General features: G+C 34.5%; 5 protein-coding genes across 7 annotated transcripts; 3 read left to right on the top strand and 2 right to left on the bottom strand.

The window, feature by feature from the left end:
- Positions 1 to 815: 815 nt before the first annotated feature.
- Positions 816 to 3,439, bottom strand: LOC108565182 (protein lin-9 homolog). Its single transcript, XM_017924499.1, has 2 exons — positions 3,409 to 3,439; positions 816 to 3,159 (listed from the first exon to the last, which is right to left on the bottom strand). Exons 1-2 carry the CDS (start codon positions 3,425 to 3,427, stop codon positions 1,451 to 1,453), a joined length of 1,728 nt encoding a protein of 575 aa, XP_017779988.1. The 5' UTR covers positions 3,428 to 3,439; the 3' UTR covers positions 816 to 1,450.
- A 436-nt stretch (positions 3,440 to 3,875) lies between these two features.
- On the top strand, positions 3,876 to 6,522 carry LOC108565141. Its single transcript, XM_017924429.1, has 7 exons — positions 3,876 to 4,066; positions 4,981 to 5,216; positions 5,267 to 5,532; positions 5,589 to 5,757; positions 5,811 to 5,919; positions 5,978 to 6,210; positions 6,254 to 6,522. The coding sequence occupies exons 1-7, from the start codon at positions 3,876 to 3,878 to the stop codon at positions 6,520 to 6,522; spliced, it is 1,473 nt and encodes a 490-aa protein (XP_017779918.1).
- Positions 6,523 to 6,638: 116 nt separating this feature from the next.
- LOC108565170 lies at positions 6,639 to 7,361 on the top strand. Its single transcript, XM_017924485.1, has 3 exons — positions 6,639 to 6,829; positions 6,889 to 7,059; positions 7,120 to 7,361. Exons 1-3 carry the CDS (start codon positions 6,760 to 6,762, stop codon positions 7,314 to 7,316), a joined length of 438 nt encoding a protein of 145 aa, XP_017779974.1. The 5' UTR covers positions 6,639 to 6,759; the 3' UTR covers positions 7,317 to 7,361.
- Positions 7,362 to 8,197: 836 nt separating this feature from the next.
- LOC108565169 (nuclear pore complex protein Nup50) lies at positions 8,198 to 10,012 on the top strand. The gene is made up of 2 exons (XM_017924484.1): positions 8,198 to 8,623; positions 8,692 to 10,012. The coding sequence occupies exons 1-2, from the start codon at positions 8,456 to 8,458 to the stop codon at positions 9,985 to 9,987; spliced, it is 1,464 nt and encodes a 487-aa protein (XP_017779973.1). The 5' UTR covers positions 8,198 to 8,455; the 3' UTR covers positions 9,988 to 10,012.
- An 847-nt stretch (positions 10,013 to 10,859) lies between these two features.
- On the bottom strand, positions 10,860 to 14,898 carry LOC108565168 (ikaros family zinc finger protein-like). 3 transcript variants are annotated; one of them, XM_017924483.1, is made up of 5 exons: positions 14,483 to 14,898; positions 12,964 to 13,678; positions 12,630 to 12,906; positions 11,723 to 11,981; positions 10,860 to 11,660 (listed from the first exon to the last, which is right to left on the bottom strand). In XM_017924483.1, exons 2-5 carry the CDS (start codon positions 13,608 to 13,610, stop codon positions 11,218 to 11,220), a joined length of 1,626 nt encoding a protein of 541 aa, XP_017779972.1. In that variant the 5' UTR covers positions 13,611 to 13,678; positions 14,483 to 14,898; the 3' UTR covers positions 10,860 to 11,217. The 3 variants fall into 3 exon arrangements, with proteins under 3 accessions (XP_017779972.1, XP_017779970.1, XP_017779971.1); XM_017924481.1 differs by lacking the exon at positions 14,483 to 14,898 and adding an exon at positions 14,259 to 14,469 and having other exon boundaries at positions 11,218 to 11,660; XM_017924482.1 differs by lacking the exon at positions 14,483 to 14,898 and adding an exon at positions 14,099 to 14,223 and having other exon boundaries at positions 11,218 to 11,660.
- Positions 14,899 to 15,808: the final 910 nt, after the last annotated feature.

The raw sequence follows: 15,808 nt of genomic DNA, 5'->3' as shown, positions 1-15,808 counted from the left end.
TAACGCAGCATTACTAAATATATTTTTTTAATAATTATTCTATTTTTTTTTACATTAACATATCATGTGAGCATATATTTTGTTAAGCAATATATGCGTTTATTTATTATAAAATATTTTTTTAATATACATTTTTTTCAAGTTTTCTTATAACTATTTTATTTTTATTAGACAACCTGAAATGTTCTTCTATGTACATATACACATTTATATAAAATAAAAATTACAAATTTTATTATTAGGAGGACATCTCATATAAAACTGTCTTTCCAAAACTGCTATAAATTGCATCTTGTTTTCAATTTACTTAATGCTTCAAGAAATGGCAAAAGTGTTTCATTTAGCATGAATTTGGAGGATTTATAAATGCTTTAAAATAGCAAAATATTTTGTAATAATATTATTTCTATTTTTGTATTCAAACGTACTTTGAAAAAAATAAAAATATAAATTCACATTCAGGTATAAATATATTGTGATAGTTATGACGCGTTCCGAGAGGAGCGCTGTCAGCAATAAAAGCAAATTTATATTGGAAATAATGAAATATTAGTAATATATTTAGTTGTTAAATAAAACTTATTCATACTGGTCATCAACTAGATTAGATGATAAAAACCGAGTTGAGTTCAGAACAGTAACTCCATAACTACATGTTTCATAAGTATTTGAAGAATTTCAAGCAACTCGTTTCTATTCTTATTGAAAAATCAAATGATACCTAAGTACTTGTTTCATTTAATATGTAAATAAAAACAAAACTGGTTGATATTTTATTAAATAATTAAATTTTTATTAAACTTGCCACTGTATACAATGTAAATAACATAAAGTGTACAATAAAGTGTTATACAAATCCTCGTAGATATTGTAGTATACAAAAAAAAGTATTTTAACACCAAAAAAAACTTAACTATCTAATCCAGTTTATAAAAATTACATGATTATTGCACCACTTACGGGTCGCTATTAACAATTATGATATAATATAAAGATTTTTTTTATTATTTATATATGTACATAGTCATTTGGGGCTGACCAAAATATATCAATTCAATGACAATCATAACTAAATATTTTTAAATTCGCTAATAATTAAATAGGTTAAAAAAGTAAGGCGCATATTGTTTGCTATTTAATTATTAGCAAAATTCATTTCCGAACAATGCTACAACGCAAAGATCGGAAATAACTTAATTTATTTGTTAGGTTTAATGAAAGAAACTTGCTCGCTTTTGATTATCAAATATTCTACGATCTACAGTCGAAATATTCTTTGGTCAGCCCGCGAAGTTAAAAGATGCAGCAGCTTCCAAAGCCATAAAACTGATAAATATTTACATAAACTGCGTTTTTTTTTTTGTTGTTTTTACCGATTTCGTTTCTTAAAATATTTGTACTCGAAAGTGAACTCCCTTGAACAGAAATATACAAATAATGTAAATAATAATCACTTAATGGCTTTGGACACTTGTCCCAGACCTATTTCTATATGCTTCATATGGATTTCGACGTTCGTCTGAAATACAGTTTGATTGGAAGCGGATAATTTCCGCTTGATGTCCTCCATAGTTCCTTCGATTACCTGCAATTTGTAAGGATCTTGATCGGAGTCTGAGAGGCATTTCACCTGAATCATTAGCCCAGTAAGATCCGTCACCAAATCTAATATCTTCTCGTTCGCAACTGGTCTGTCGGACATCGCAGAATTGTTTCTCATAACGATCTCTGCTGCCTCTTCTCGACATTTCTCCCGCAATTGATCTGGAGCTACAATGGAACTAAGACTATGTTCCGGTGCAATTTCCTGACACTGATCTTGCATTTCTTTCAAATAATATTGCAAATCCGTATTGAGTTGCTCTAATTCAATCAGAATTCCGGCATATCTACGTTCGAAATCTTCCGGGATATCCTTATTGAAGGTATTGTAGTTTTCCGCCTCGGAGTTCATGTTCTGAAGCAATTTAATTTTAACGCGTTTCGTTGCCAAGATCTTTTTCACATACACCATATGCTGTAGTAATTTAACTGGATATCCTCTCGAGGTAACTACGCCTGGTAATTGTGGTTTGTTCAAAATCAAACCAGATAACAAGGGATCTTTCTTCAACTTCATCGGGCTCTTCAACGTTGTCGTATTTCCATTTCTCCTCACCTTGTTCTGATTTAGTGGCATCGTTTCTGGAGGTTCATTTGAAAGCACTTCGTAATCTGGCACCGAATGCGTACCCAATCCCGCTCGCTCGAATGTTATCCGATAAGTGTTGTTGGAAGTATCAACAGCGTCTATGCTACCAGTAAAAAGGCCATCCTGCGGTTTTCTTAATCTAGCTGTTACTTTGGTACCAATCACTAACTGCATTGGAATCTCTGGTGGAAGATCTTGAAATGTAGAGGTGTCAGTTACTTTCCTCTGCTGGAGTGCTCTTATCTTATTCCTTTTCTTCTCCAAATCCAGTCTCTCTTGATTGAAAAAAGCCTGTGAACATCTTCTAGGTCTGCCCATCATTCTTCTTATTTTAGTCCACTCAATTCTAGACAGTTCCCTTGTTTTCAGTTCCGGGAAAGATTCCTTCAAGCATATTGTGAAATCATTATCACCACTGAATAAACAGCGATCTATGTTACTATAGAACCATTCATAGCAAACCCATTTGTGGGCCTTAGGAAGTTTCAACAGATTTCTAAGTCGCAGACCAATCTTCTGACCAATTTTCCTATCTGGTGAATGCAATGGTGTTGGTGAAGTTGGACGTGGTGACTTTTCATGTTTCCTTTCACGAAGGTCATACGATTTAACTTCCCTTCTGAGTTTATAAGGCGATTTATGGTATTTCTTGGTGGGACTATGCTTCTGCTTCTTAGCAGAGGGCACTCGATGATGTGGAATATTAACTAGCTCATCATCATAAAACAATTTGTTCTTCTTCCTTATCCGAGCTGGCATACCTCTAGCATTGAGTACCTGGGTGGGCTGTGTTGGTGTTGGCTTGTTGATGGGGGTGCCAACTCTTTGGAGTCCCAGGGCTGCTGGTCCCAACTCCAATTCTTCATCAACGTCCATATCCTCGTCATCCGATAAAATCTCCTCTTTCATATTGTCGTCACTCATTTTTCTGCCGTTCTTGAATTCCAGCAAAGCAACTGCAGATTCGCCTTAAAAATAAATGATTTAGAGGTTAAACAATAGCTTGGGCAATATTTGAATTTTTGTATTGGGTTCCATTTTCATTTGAATTTGAACTGTGGTCGTGATATGCACACGTATTAATATCTTTGCGAAAATGGAACAACAATACACACTAACTACGCACAAAGCACTGAAGACGTTCATGCAAAAAAATAATACTTAGATGATTAATATTGAAAATTGATTAATGCTATTTAAAACAAGCGTAAACTCACTTTCAAGTTCGTCCGCCATATTGACGTTAAATGCGGGGGATTCTGGGAGTTGTTGTGTATAGTCTGTTGGTTGCCAACTTCATGTCGTACCAAACAAATAAACTAATCAGCAAAATAAATAGAAAACCATTACGCTTTTGCTTCCGTCTCGTCACTTTGCTTATGCAAATTCATATAAACATCACTTATCAACAAATTAACAACTGTAATTAAAAATAATTCCAATAACAAAATACCAACCTGAAATTAGCTGCATACTATCATGTAGCGTTGTTCAAAGTAAACTATGTAAAAGGAACAAAAACGCAAATATTGCAAAGCTAAAAAATAATAAATATTATTACGTAATGAAAGCGAGCAATTTTAGACACTAAGCGATAAACATGGAAATAATTATTATCAAATTTGTTTCAGCAACATTGAATTGTACCCGTTGTTATGGATAATTCATATAAATATTGATAAAAATGATTTATCCATTACTAATATTGCTAATTTTCTTAAAATTCACTTCATCCGATGATGATACTGAGATAACCACTGAGAGCGAAAGTTTCTGCAGAGAAAGAAACAGATTAGTGTCGAATGATAAGGATGATTTGTACAACATTGTTGAAGCATATGAACAAGAAAAAGTTTTATTACAATGTCACTTTTGGTATGTGTTTTGTATTAATAAAAGATTTACATTAGTTTTATGCAGTTTCATTAAAAATAAAATTTAAATATTCAAATTGTAAAAAAAAAATATAGAGAAATATGACTTGGAATTATTTATGGAATCATGATTCAATTGTGAATAGCCAGCATTTTCATATAATTCGTCTTAAAATATCCTTTATTACACATTGTTTTGTTATAATATGAACTTATGTATCTCTGAAAAGAATGTAGTAACAATAATATAGTACATAGTACAAAATATAGAAAACAATATATTTCTATGCACTATAATTAGAAGTGGAAATTGTTTATTTCTTTCTGGTTTTCTAATATTATAATATCAACTATAAGCTTATTCAGCTTATTATAGATTTCACAATATTTGAGTATTTACCAAATAAATTATTAACAAATTTCAACAATTTTGTTCATATTTTTCCTGATGATTCATATTTGTCAATTGAGTTTCATGTAACTCTTTGTTTGTCCCGCATAATTCGCTTCGAGGGTATGATAATATTACATTGATTTTTATACTTATAACCAAGTAAATAATAAATGAATGTGGATCACATATTCAGATACAGTGGAACCTCGCTTAACGAGTTTAATTTGTTTCAAAACTTTCGGATATTTACTCGTACACTGAAACATATTCATAATATGTGTATAAGTTTTAAAAATGATGACTTCTCATCTCATCGTCACTCGCTCGTTAAGCGAATCATTTTTCTCTTTATACGAGGTTCCACTGTATATATATATTGTATTGAATAAAACAATAATATCTAATAATAACAAATACTTTGTATTTGAATTAAAAGAAAATTATAAAAATCAGATATATAATGTATTTTAAATGATGCAAAATTTAATTGTATTTGTAAAGTAATGAAATTTTAATTGCAGCAACGAAAATGACGACGACCATCCAAAAATTTGGTACAAACTGGACATGAAAAACAGCAGCATTAAACATGAAGTCAAGTTGGGAATGGAAAATAACATGACGTTGAACAGAATCAGAGTAACACCGGATCACACCCTTATAATAACGAACTTAACGGAACACGATGCTGGTGAATATTTTTGTAGAGGTTTAGATGGAGACGAAGTGGAAAACAAATATAACTTTTACATTGATGGTAAACAATAAAAATGCTATAAAGTATTGACTGATATAATGATATTTTAGTAATTGGTTTTAATACAGTAAAACCTGAAATCGGATCATTATCTCTGTGGACGAAGTACCAAGAAGAAACATTTGAACCGATCAATCGTTTATTAACGCGTTCTACGACTAAAGAGTATGACTATTTGCGATTAACTTTGAGAATTTCATTAGAGATGGTCACTGAGTGGGATGAGGCAGGTCCTTGCGAAATATGCGGTAAGCCGAAAGGTCAAGGAGAGCGCTCGAAAAAAGGACACTGCAAATTAAAAGTCAGTCAAGTTGGGGTAAAATTAAATACCTGTTGCTTACTTATATAAGAAATTAATTAATCAAATTGCAGAATATAAAAATCGTTGGTAAAAATTACCATGAGAAATTGCTGCTAAGGGCTACACATGTTTCGTGCAGGTCGATGGCTTTAAAGTATTTAGTTCCAGGAATTTATAACGGCACTAGCGTTGTCCCTGACTTCATCGAAGTCGAGAAATGCGATGGACTTTGCAATCCTGGTTTGTAATCAAACATTCTTTATTAACTTTACTTGCTTATTTATTAAACCTAGATGCCGAGGGAGTTTATAAAGGTTGGAAATCTACCAAGAAGTCTGGATTTAAATACAAGAAAACATTCGTGCTAGCAGAAGATGCACATCTTACTCTAATTTGTCCTGAGTAACTTATTTAGTGTATTAAGTCATTCAAGATGTATTTTTTTAATGTAATTTTGAAGCTCTACGTTGGAGAATCAGGTAACTTGGAAAATTAATGGACATACGATAAAAGCTGGGGAAAGTGTCGAACCCTCAAACGTTGAGCCTAAAGTGACTGTAGATACTTTTAATACTCTATATTTGTATGGAGTAACTAAAGATGAGGAAGGAAATTATACGTGTTACGTCGATGAAGTCAGAATGCAACAAGTTCGGGTGTTCGTAGTGTCAAAAGCAAAACTGTTGACGCAAGGTATATTCATGAAATGTAACTACTTCTTTCATTGTATATTTAGCATTTGTTAGACATATGATGTATTTGGCATTTGTATTATCTTTAACACTCTCGTGTTATTGCGCTGGTTTGATTGTAACGTGGACGCGCAGAAGGAGATTCAAAAGTTATCAACAACTTCGTGAGGATCTGAAGCGCGAGAACAAATTGTTGGACGAGGACGATGAGGAAAGCCCATATGATGCGCCTCCTGAAAACACAAATGTTGTGAAGACATCGGAAACGGTGGAGCTATTAGATGAAAGGAGTAACAAGAATGTCAAGTATTAGTCAGTTCGCGCGTAGTTCAAATAAATTTCATAAGCTGTACACCATCGCAACATTTATTTTGAAACAGGTCTTAGTCATTGGTTTTTTATTTTCCTCCAAAGTTGATGTTCCCCACTTCTTCGACGTCTTGCATTTGTAATCGCGGCCGGTGACGCTGCGTAAGTGGCCAAGAGAAAGTAATGGTCGACAGAAGGTTACATTCTGCTAAGTCCCATTTGCGATCCGTATCTAAACAAAATGGAACTTAAAGTTGGAATTATCGCCATAGTGTTTGTGATATTTACTATTTTCCCTATAAACATCGAAGGTATTTATCGATAATTAGTTGAATTTTCGTGCTGCATGACGATCGAGTGCTCTTTTTAGGAGGCCTAAAGAGATGTTACGTGTGTAGATCGAGAGGTGAGAATGGAAGTTGCAAGGATCCGTTCACGTTGAATGCTACACAGGCGGACGAAGAAAAGGGCGTAGATACGATCCCTTGCGCTTCCGGTTGGTGTGGGAAAATCGTGGAGACTGAAAATGCGTTGAAAGAAGGTAATGATAGACGAAGAACGATTTTGACAGATCGAATCATATTAAATTCAACATTTGCAGAGTATGGTGTGGCTACACAAAGGATATGCCTGCAACGAGGACCTTCGGACAGCGAGGATCGCTGCGGACAAACCAAATGGCAATACCGTCCAGTTCTGATGTGCTTCTGTAAAGGAGATTTATGCAATGATGCGTCCACTGTGTCCTTATCTGCAATTCTTCTTGGAATTGCATTCTTTACTATTAGACTGATTTGAGTGAACTATTATAAATAAATAGAATATACAATTTACGCGATTTATTCCCGAAATAATCACATCAGTGTTTAATTTTCAAATATATAATTATTTAAATAATATAACTTTTAATTAAAGACATACAACTACAAATGAACTTTAAACACAGAAAAGTCTATATATAGCAAAAATATTTTAATATTTGCCAATTAGCACTACCAAAATGAAAGTACTAATATGCTCGTTTTAATATATATAACCATAAAAATACTACTAAAAATGAAGGGTGCCAATTTATATTAAAATATGTTATGTGTTTTGCATAATTATTAAAAAGTAAATAATTTATTATAAAAATTACTTCTATAATAATCATAAGTTCAAAATTTTTTAGGCAACTGAACTATCACAAATATAACAGGAAAATATTTTACTTTAGTATCTATTAACTAAAGGATTACAAAATATTTACTTTACGTATACTATTTTTGAATATAGAGATTTATATCAATTTATTATTGGTATAAATCTCTTTAACCCTTTTTCTACCCCTTTTCGTGTTTATCGGCTATACAAAAGAAATAATTATAGAACGATAAACAATTTCTTAATAAGTATTGATACATGAAATCATTGATGTAAAATTTGTGTTATAAAAATAGTATAAAATCTTGTTATAAATTGTTTATCCTTATTTTTAAATGTAAATCACATATAAACTTTCCAAATACCAATAAATTTATTATAGGCAACTAAATCAACAAATCAATAATTTTAATTGTATTTGCAACAAATCCTGTAGAGTAAATTACTTTTAGTGTGTGTAAAGTTTTTTTTTCTTAATTATATACATTTTTCAACAAATGATTTCTATCTGGAACGAAAATTATTTTCACTCTTTGGATAGATTTTTGGATATCTGTCACCGTTTTCTTTCCCAAGTGTGCGTTATTTTTTTTATTTAGTTTTAGTTTCCCGCACTTTCTTCGTCGAAACGTTTACAAAACGGTTTCCCAATCGTGCTTGAACTTTAATCGAACGTTTGCTCTAATAAAGAATAGCATCACCGTGTGAATCACCAACATTTTCTTGGCAAATATTCCTGTTTGCATAGTGCCACTAGTTCCATAATCATAACCTTAAAAATAGAAATAAATTAAATGGCTGGCAAAAGGAGCGCAACAAGTGAGTTAAACCACGATAATTGGGACCAGGAGGACGAATGCGAAGATGCTGGAACCTTCAAGAGAGCCTCAGAAGATGTGCTGAAGAAGCGCGTTATAAAAACGGCACGCAGGAGGGGAGTAGCCCCGACGACAACTAAAGAGGTTAGATCAATAAGCAATACAAGTCAGAGACAGAGAGCTCAAAATACGCTTTCTAAATTCTATTTCAGACTGACAATGGCGAGGAGAAGAAGAGCGTATTTGGCGGATTTACAGCATTCAATAAGGCCCAAACAAATCCAAATGCTGCTTTTGCTTTCTTGAAACAGGATGTGAACGGAACTGATAAGGAAGTTATTAAACCTGTAGAGACCCCCAAGAAGGAGCCCAATAATGAGTACCTGGCAAAGTTGAAAGGCTTGAATGAGAGTGTTTCAAGTTGGATTAAGACTCATGTTGATGAAAATCCATTCATTGATCTGAGGCCAATCTTTGGTGATTATGAAAGATACTTCAAGGAAATTGAAACTACAAAAGTAAAGGTCAGTGAAGAAACTAAAAAAGAATTGAGTTCATTTACATTTCAAACACCAGCAAAGGAAGATAAGTCCCAACTGACTTTTGGAAGCAATAAGAAGCCAGAGGAAAGTAAACCACAGTTCAGTTTTGGTAATAATCAAAACAATAACAATTCAAAGGAAAGTGCACCTCAATTTAGCTTTGGAAGTGGCAGTAAAGATGAGAAAGTGACTAAACCACAATTCAGTTTTGGCAGTACAAACAATAAAGAAGCTGAGACTAAAACAGGACAGTTCTCTTTTAACAGTAATAGCAAAGAGAAAGAGGAACAGAAGCCACAATTCAGTTTTGGTAGTAATAGTAAAGAAGAGAGTAAACCACAATTCTCATTTGGTACACCCAAAAAGCAGGAAAGTAGCAAGCCAGAATTCAAGTTTGGAGCTACAAATACAGCAAATGAGAATAAGGATTTCAGTTTTGGTAGTAGTAAAGATGAGCAGGACAAAAAGGGATTCACCTTTGGCAGCGCTTCAAACAATTTCAGTTTTGGAGCGGTCACCTCGACTCCTTTCGCCGCCGCCAATAATGTGACGAAACCTGCAGTCACGACCGAGAAATCAGAGGAGGCCGAAGAAGATGAGCCCCCAAAGGTGGAATTTACACCGGTTGTCGAGGATAATAGCGTATACTCCATTAGGTGCAAAGTGTTTGTGAAGAAGGATGGTGCCTTTGGGGATAGAGGTGTGGGAAATTTGTTTTTAAAACCTGTGCCAGATTCAGAGAAGGTGCAACTGATCGTTCGCGCCGACACGAATCTGGGTAATTTGTTGTGTAATTTTATATTGTCTGATGGAATTCCCATGCAGAGGCTGGGGAAGAAAGATGTTATGTTAGTTTGTTTGCCCGTGCCAGATGCTAAACCTCCTCCAACACCGATTTTATTCAGAGTTAAATCGTCCGAGGACGCCGATGAGCTATTAAAGACCTTAGAGAAACACAAAAAGTGATTCGATATACATTATTTCTTATATATTAAAAATTAATTGAAATTAAACAAACAGTTTGAAACAATATTGAATATATATTTATTTAACCCCTTTCACCAGCAAATATACAGTTTGTATAAATAAAATAAATATATATATATATTTATATGTTAAAAAATACATAAAAAATAATCACAAATTTGATGGAAATTATATTTAAAATCTCAGAATCTTGGGTTCTACTGTTCAATTATCATGATATATATATTTATATATAAAAGTTAGTGCAAAAACGAACGAACTTTCAATTTCATTTAACAATTTTATTGCACTTTTAAGCTAACTGGAATGTTTTCAACTTTATTTATTAATTTTTTTTATATATAACTCGATTTACATAAATATTACTAACCTTATACATTAATCTCTTCTCCAATATACTTATAAAATATTTTTTTCATTTAGATTTTTTGTTTTGTAGAACATTTTTTTGGACGGAATGTATCTATAATTTTTCTTTCTTACTCTCTTTGTATCTCATTTTTTTTATAATATATCATCAGGTATTGTTTCATGTCATCACATTTCATAGGCACTCGACTATAAAAAACAAAACATAAACATATTTACATAAAAATATCTCGTCATTTGTTTTCTCATGTCCTAAAAAATATTTAACGAATGTACGTATTTAACACATTATTAATTAGTTCCCTAAACAGAAATAATAAACTTTAATTTGACAATAATAAGATTATTGTGTTTCTCTGAAAGAATTATTAAAAAAAAAGAATTTTAATTGAGCTTAAAACTGATAATGCAATTATTTGATTAATAAATAAATTATGGATAAAATAAGCTTATAGCTAGTAACAGAAGCAAATAAACTTTACAGCTAATACTAATTCAAAAATTAAAAAAAAATATGTATAAATATTTAAAAATATCTAGTTTCACGATTGCATCTTCATTTGTTAATGACGATAAAATTTTGATTTTGTAGTAGCGGATATCAAAAAGTTTAATTGCCTTACTAGTCAATGATATTATTTTCTTTTTTGATGTTGTCCCAGACGAATTGCCGTTTACAATTCGCCGAGCGTTGGAATGTTTTGCAATGTTTTTCTTGTTATCACAAATCTTTGTTTAAATTAATACATGTCATGTTTTCTTACGTGTTTGAGAAAAAAATTAAACACTTCTCTAAGGCCTTTGAACTTGTACTACCTTTAACTTGTTTTGTGTGAGGTTTCACTGGTGACTTTTGCTGAGCAGGTGAGAGTTGAATTCGTAAACGTTACAACATTGTTCACCGCAAATGTTGCATTTCCACGGATTCGCATCGGAGTGACAGCCTTTGTGGAGGAAATAGAGCGTCTGATCTGGAAAGGCGATGCCACAAAAGACGCACTGGAGTCCGGACATAGAGCGTTTGCTGTTCGCTCTCCAAACAGATGAATCCGACGGTTGTTCTGGACCCGTCGAGGTGATGGTACCGTTCGTGGTTGTCGCCGAATCGTTTGGACTGCTCTCTGGATTGTTATGATTTGGTGATCCGGAGGATCGGGTCCTCGATGATGAGCTGCGCGTCACGATCTTTCGTTTCAGATCGTCTCGAAGTAAACTTTTCAACGGAGATACCTTGATTAGCGAGCTTAGACTACTTGAAGTCGCCGTTTGCATTTGAACGCTTCCTACAATTACCACAAAATATTAATTAATTGTGAATGGTTGAGAGAAAGTCATCTAAAAATACCTGAAGGCGAAGTGCTTAGATTAACTGGTCCGTTTCGTTTCTCATATTCTTCATTGGGTTCCTGCTTGATAGGTATCAACGAAATGGATGGAGTGATGCTCGTCTCGTGGTCCATCCGCATCGAATTCGTGTGCGAACTCGTTGGGGCGTTTGAATTCGAATCTGCAGATTGAGGTGATCCAGGACAATCGCCGTTCATCCTTTGCGAGTTCTCGCCGCTACTGCTTTGACCAGGTTGAGCATTTCCATGCTGATCCGACTGTTTGATAAGTAACATTCATTAATCTCCATTTGTATTGTCATCTTAACACTGCAGTGTGCGCATTTGGTTTTAAATCATTAGATTGACCTTCCCAATTTATGCTCATTTGATTATATTAAGATACATGTGACCTGTTTCCAGAAAACATGTATATAGTGACAGTGTGCTTAGTATTTCCAACACTAAGAAAATATCATAAAAAGTATAGAATATATTGCTCACCATTCTTGGATATTTAAATGGATTGATGCAGTGTGCCATAATGGATGAATAAAAATTTAACCTTCTATAAAGATATTTTTCTTTACTAAAGCGTACTGAAGACGTTTTCTTTTGTATCAATGACAGAAAATATGAAAAATCTGAACGGATATTACTGTAATATTATCCGATGCAAATCCAATTTATTCAAGAAATAGAAAGATTGGAATGAACCAAGCAAAATGAAATTTTGATGCATATAAAAAGCGAACTGGAAATATAAATTTAAAAAACTACTAAAAGTTAATCCACAAGTAACGAGAACATTTGCTTATTAGTTCTTTTGTGCAAAAAATGAAGCGCGTACACTGCAGTATCAGGTCAATTGGTGTTATGATCCACTTAAACTGTTTATTGTACATCTTAAATAATAGTTTAATTTACCAATGTTGGCGAAAATACTGGTGCTGGTGCATCTGCCATGCTGATTTCAACATGAGGCGTAAGAAAATGCATCGGAGGTGTGGCGTTGTCGGTGGAACGGGCGCCCGTTGAATCACCGCTGTCGCTGTAATTTGCAGTCATGCTGACGGAGACGCTCTGCGACAAGTTCCCGAGGGATGTCAGTGTGCCATCAATGGGGAAACCCTGCTGGGCAGCTGCGGCCAACAAAGAGGCAGAAGAACCTGCTGGACCGGGGTTATCCAAATCTATGCCGTGCCTAAAATGAAAAACGTTTACTTGGGTGTGCTTATAGGGTCACAAGTTCAACTGGTACCTATTGAAAAAGTGTACTCTAAGACTCTTCATCGATCCCGCACGATAACTACAAAGTGGACAACTCTTAACTAAGTCATGCTGACCGACGTGCTCGTTCTGAAAATGCGCTCTCATCGCGATCTGCCTTTGGAATCCTCTATTGCATATCGGGCAGTGATAGGGTAATGTTTTGGTGTGGGTGGTGAAATGCTCTGCTAAGTGGTCCTTCCTGAAGAACCTCTTCTGACAAACTCGGCACTCGTACGGTTTGACCCCGGTGTGCCTCATCTTGTGGCGCCTCATATTCGCTCCATTAGAAAACTTCATATTGCAGACGTCGCATTCGAACAACTTCCTGTGTATCCGTTCCTGCGGCGGATTGTTATTCTCCACTTCCATCTCAGATTCTTTGGTGCCGTGCACTTGGTTCACGTGGGCGGTCAGCGAGGATTTGTCGATAGCCTCGAAGTCGCAGCTGTCGCATCTGTGGTTCCCTTCGCCCGCGGAATCGTAATTCGTGTTGCTCCCGGAGACCGTCCCTTCGGCGTCGTTCTGTTCCGATTCCTCCTCTTGCGGTGTCGATTCCACGTTTTCATCATTGTTACTAGTCGGCGGAGGCGGATTCGTGCCCGAATCCGCCTCATTATCTATACCTGCGTCTGCCATGATCACCGCATCCTAAACTTCGTTTGAAGTGGAACTTTGCTAATCTCGACTAGCAAAGCTTTGCACATCTACAACACAACAAGTAAACAATTAGCACCGATGCATTCAGAAATATACGTTATCATTGTTGTACTGTTAACAGATCGCGCATCATTACATTGTGTTCATTTAATTTCATTTAATTTTTTTTGCAGCGCACTGAAATGAATAAAACTGATATACACATACGAGCGAAAAAAAATTGACCTATTTTCAAACGGCCACTTTCCAATGCGTGCCGCATTACATCACATCGACAATTTCAAACGTAAAACGCGCAAAAAATATATGATTATAAATATTCAAAAATCCTCGTATTTAAGAGATATATACTGGACAACTGTTTGGGGAAAAATTGGGCGCATTCCGCGACCGTGGTGAACACTCTTGCAATTTGCAGACGGGTTACCACGGACGCAATTTAATTTAATAAGAAAAAGTAACGTTACTTTAATACAATTTCGGCTTCCCGCACTGAACGTCTTATTACACATATACATACATACGAGTATATACATATGCATGTAACTGCACACACGCACTCACTCACACACACACATCATGCACGAAGATATTGAGAGAGTGAGAGAGATAGAAAGATGCACTCACATAACCGGACCAGCCAACTTTATACACCAAATAACAACAAATAAATAATCGTAGCTGTTGATGGTGCTGCTGCTCAAAAACCTAACCTGTATCCGCGAAGGGAAAACGGAATGTGTCGGAGGAGACGGTGTGTTGATGTTGATGATGATGTACGTGTGTGTGTTATGTGGTGTGGGTTGTTGTGAGGGATTCAATGGGACCACAGGTTGATGGAAATAACTTACGTGGTTCCCGTGGGGTACCCTCGGAACAGGCCTAAGAGCTACGCACGAAAAAACACCTGTACATCGCTTGACCGCTTTTCGGCCATTCCAGGTTTGACCTGTAGAGCAAAGTGGGAACCACGAAGACCGTGTGTAGAGTTGAGCGCGTGACCGACATACACACACACACATACACAAACACACCGGAATACCAAAACACGCGCGCGCTCCGACAATATACTCCGGGCAGACCTGTCGCCGTTCCTACTCCGGAGTCCAGCAACCCACAATACTGGAGCCGGAGGCTCCCATAAGCTTTCCTCCGAGTCCTTCCTTCTTTATTTCAACATCTCTCGTGTCACCTCTCCATCGGACGCTTACGATCTTCTCAAGCTCGTTACCGAAGATTTGACCAACCACCTAACAACGATTACCAAACTTCCAGATGCGCAATCCCATAAAAAATATAAATAAATCGTGTTGACTATTCCAAAAGACCACATAATTGCTTTTTAATTATACAAATCGTTATAGCTACCAACTACAAATAAGAATGTTTACCAAATTAAAACATATTTTTATACAAACTGTAAAGATACTACTTAAATAAAACTATTGTCCTAGTAGTCATCATATCTGTATTTGTTTAGAGGTATCTTCAGTATAGTATAAATATTGGACTTGTTATTCTGATTTATGATTTATCATATATATTTTGCTAGATTACTATGATGTAGTTTAAAACATTTTACATTAGTATTTAATTATATACTATTGTAACAAACCGTTTTTGGATAACGATGAGAAAATAATTGTGGCTATTTTATATTATAATATTTATTTTGTATGCATAGAAATGTGATATTTCTTATTATTTTCCATTTTAAATTTAATTTTATTTTTATTATTAATAAAATTGAAAATATTTTATTTTTTCTCTATTAGTTTGAATAAATTATAAAAAAAATAAGGGAACATTTATACAAGTATTTATTCCATAAGCGTTCGGTGCATGGTGCAAAGTATGGATTGTGTTCTGCTATTATTATTTTTTAGTAATCTGCTAATATTGCGTCTATAAATAGTCAAGAAATGTTCTACTTTCGTTGAAATTTTCACTTTATTCGATATTATATAAAAAAATCATAATCTCGTGAATTACATTTTTTATTTTCTCGTTTTTTTATGAAGAAAATTATATTGAATATTCCAAATTTGTTCTATTCTTGTGTATTTGTTAATAATTCATAATATTAGAATATTTATAAAACTTTCTACAAGGAATGTTTAAAATATTTGATAACCTGTTACCTTTGCAAATCTACATTTCTTATTAAAAAGTCGCAT

This window comes from Nicrophorus vespilloides, unplaced genomic scaffold, assembly GCF_001412225.1.
Source record: "Nicrophorus vespilloides isolate i.1.1-1 unplaced genomic scaffold, Nicve_v1.0, whole genome shotgun sequence".
NCBI lineage: Eukaryota > Metazoa > Arthropoda > Insecta > Coleoptera > Silphidae > Nicrophorus > Nicrophorus vespilloides.
Note: the sequence above shows the minus strand (reverse complement) of the source record. Positions and strands in the feature narration are given on the sequence as shown.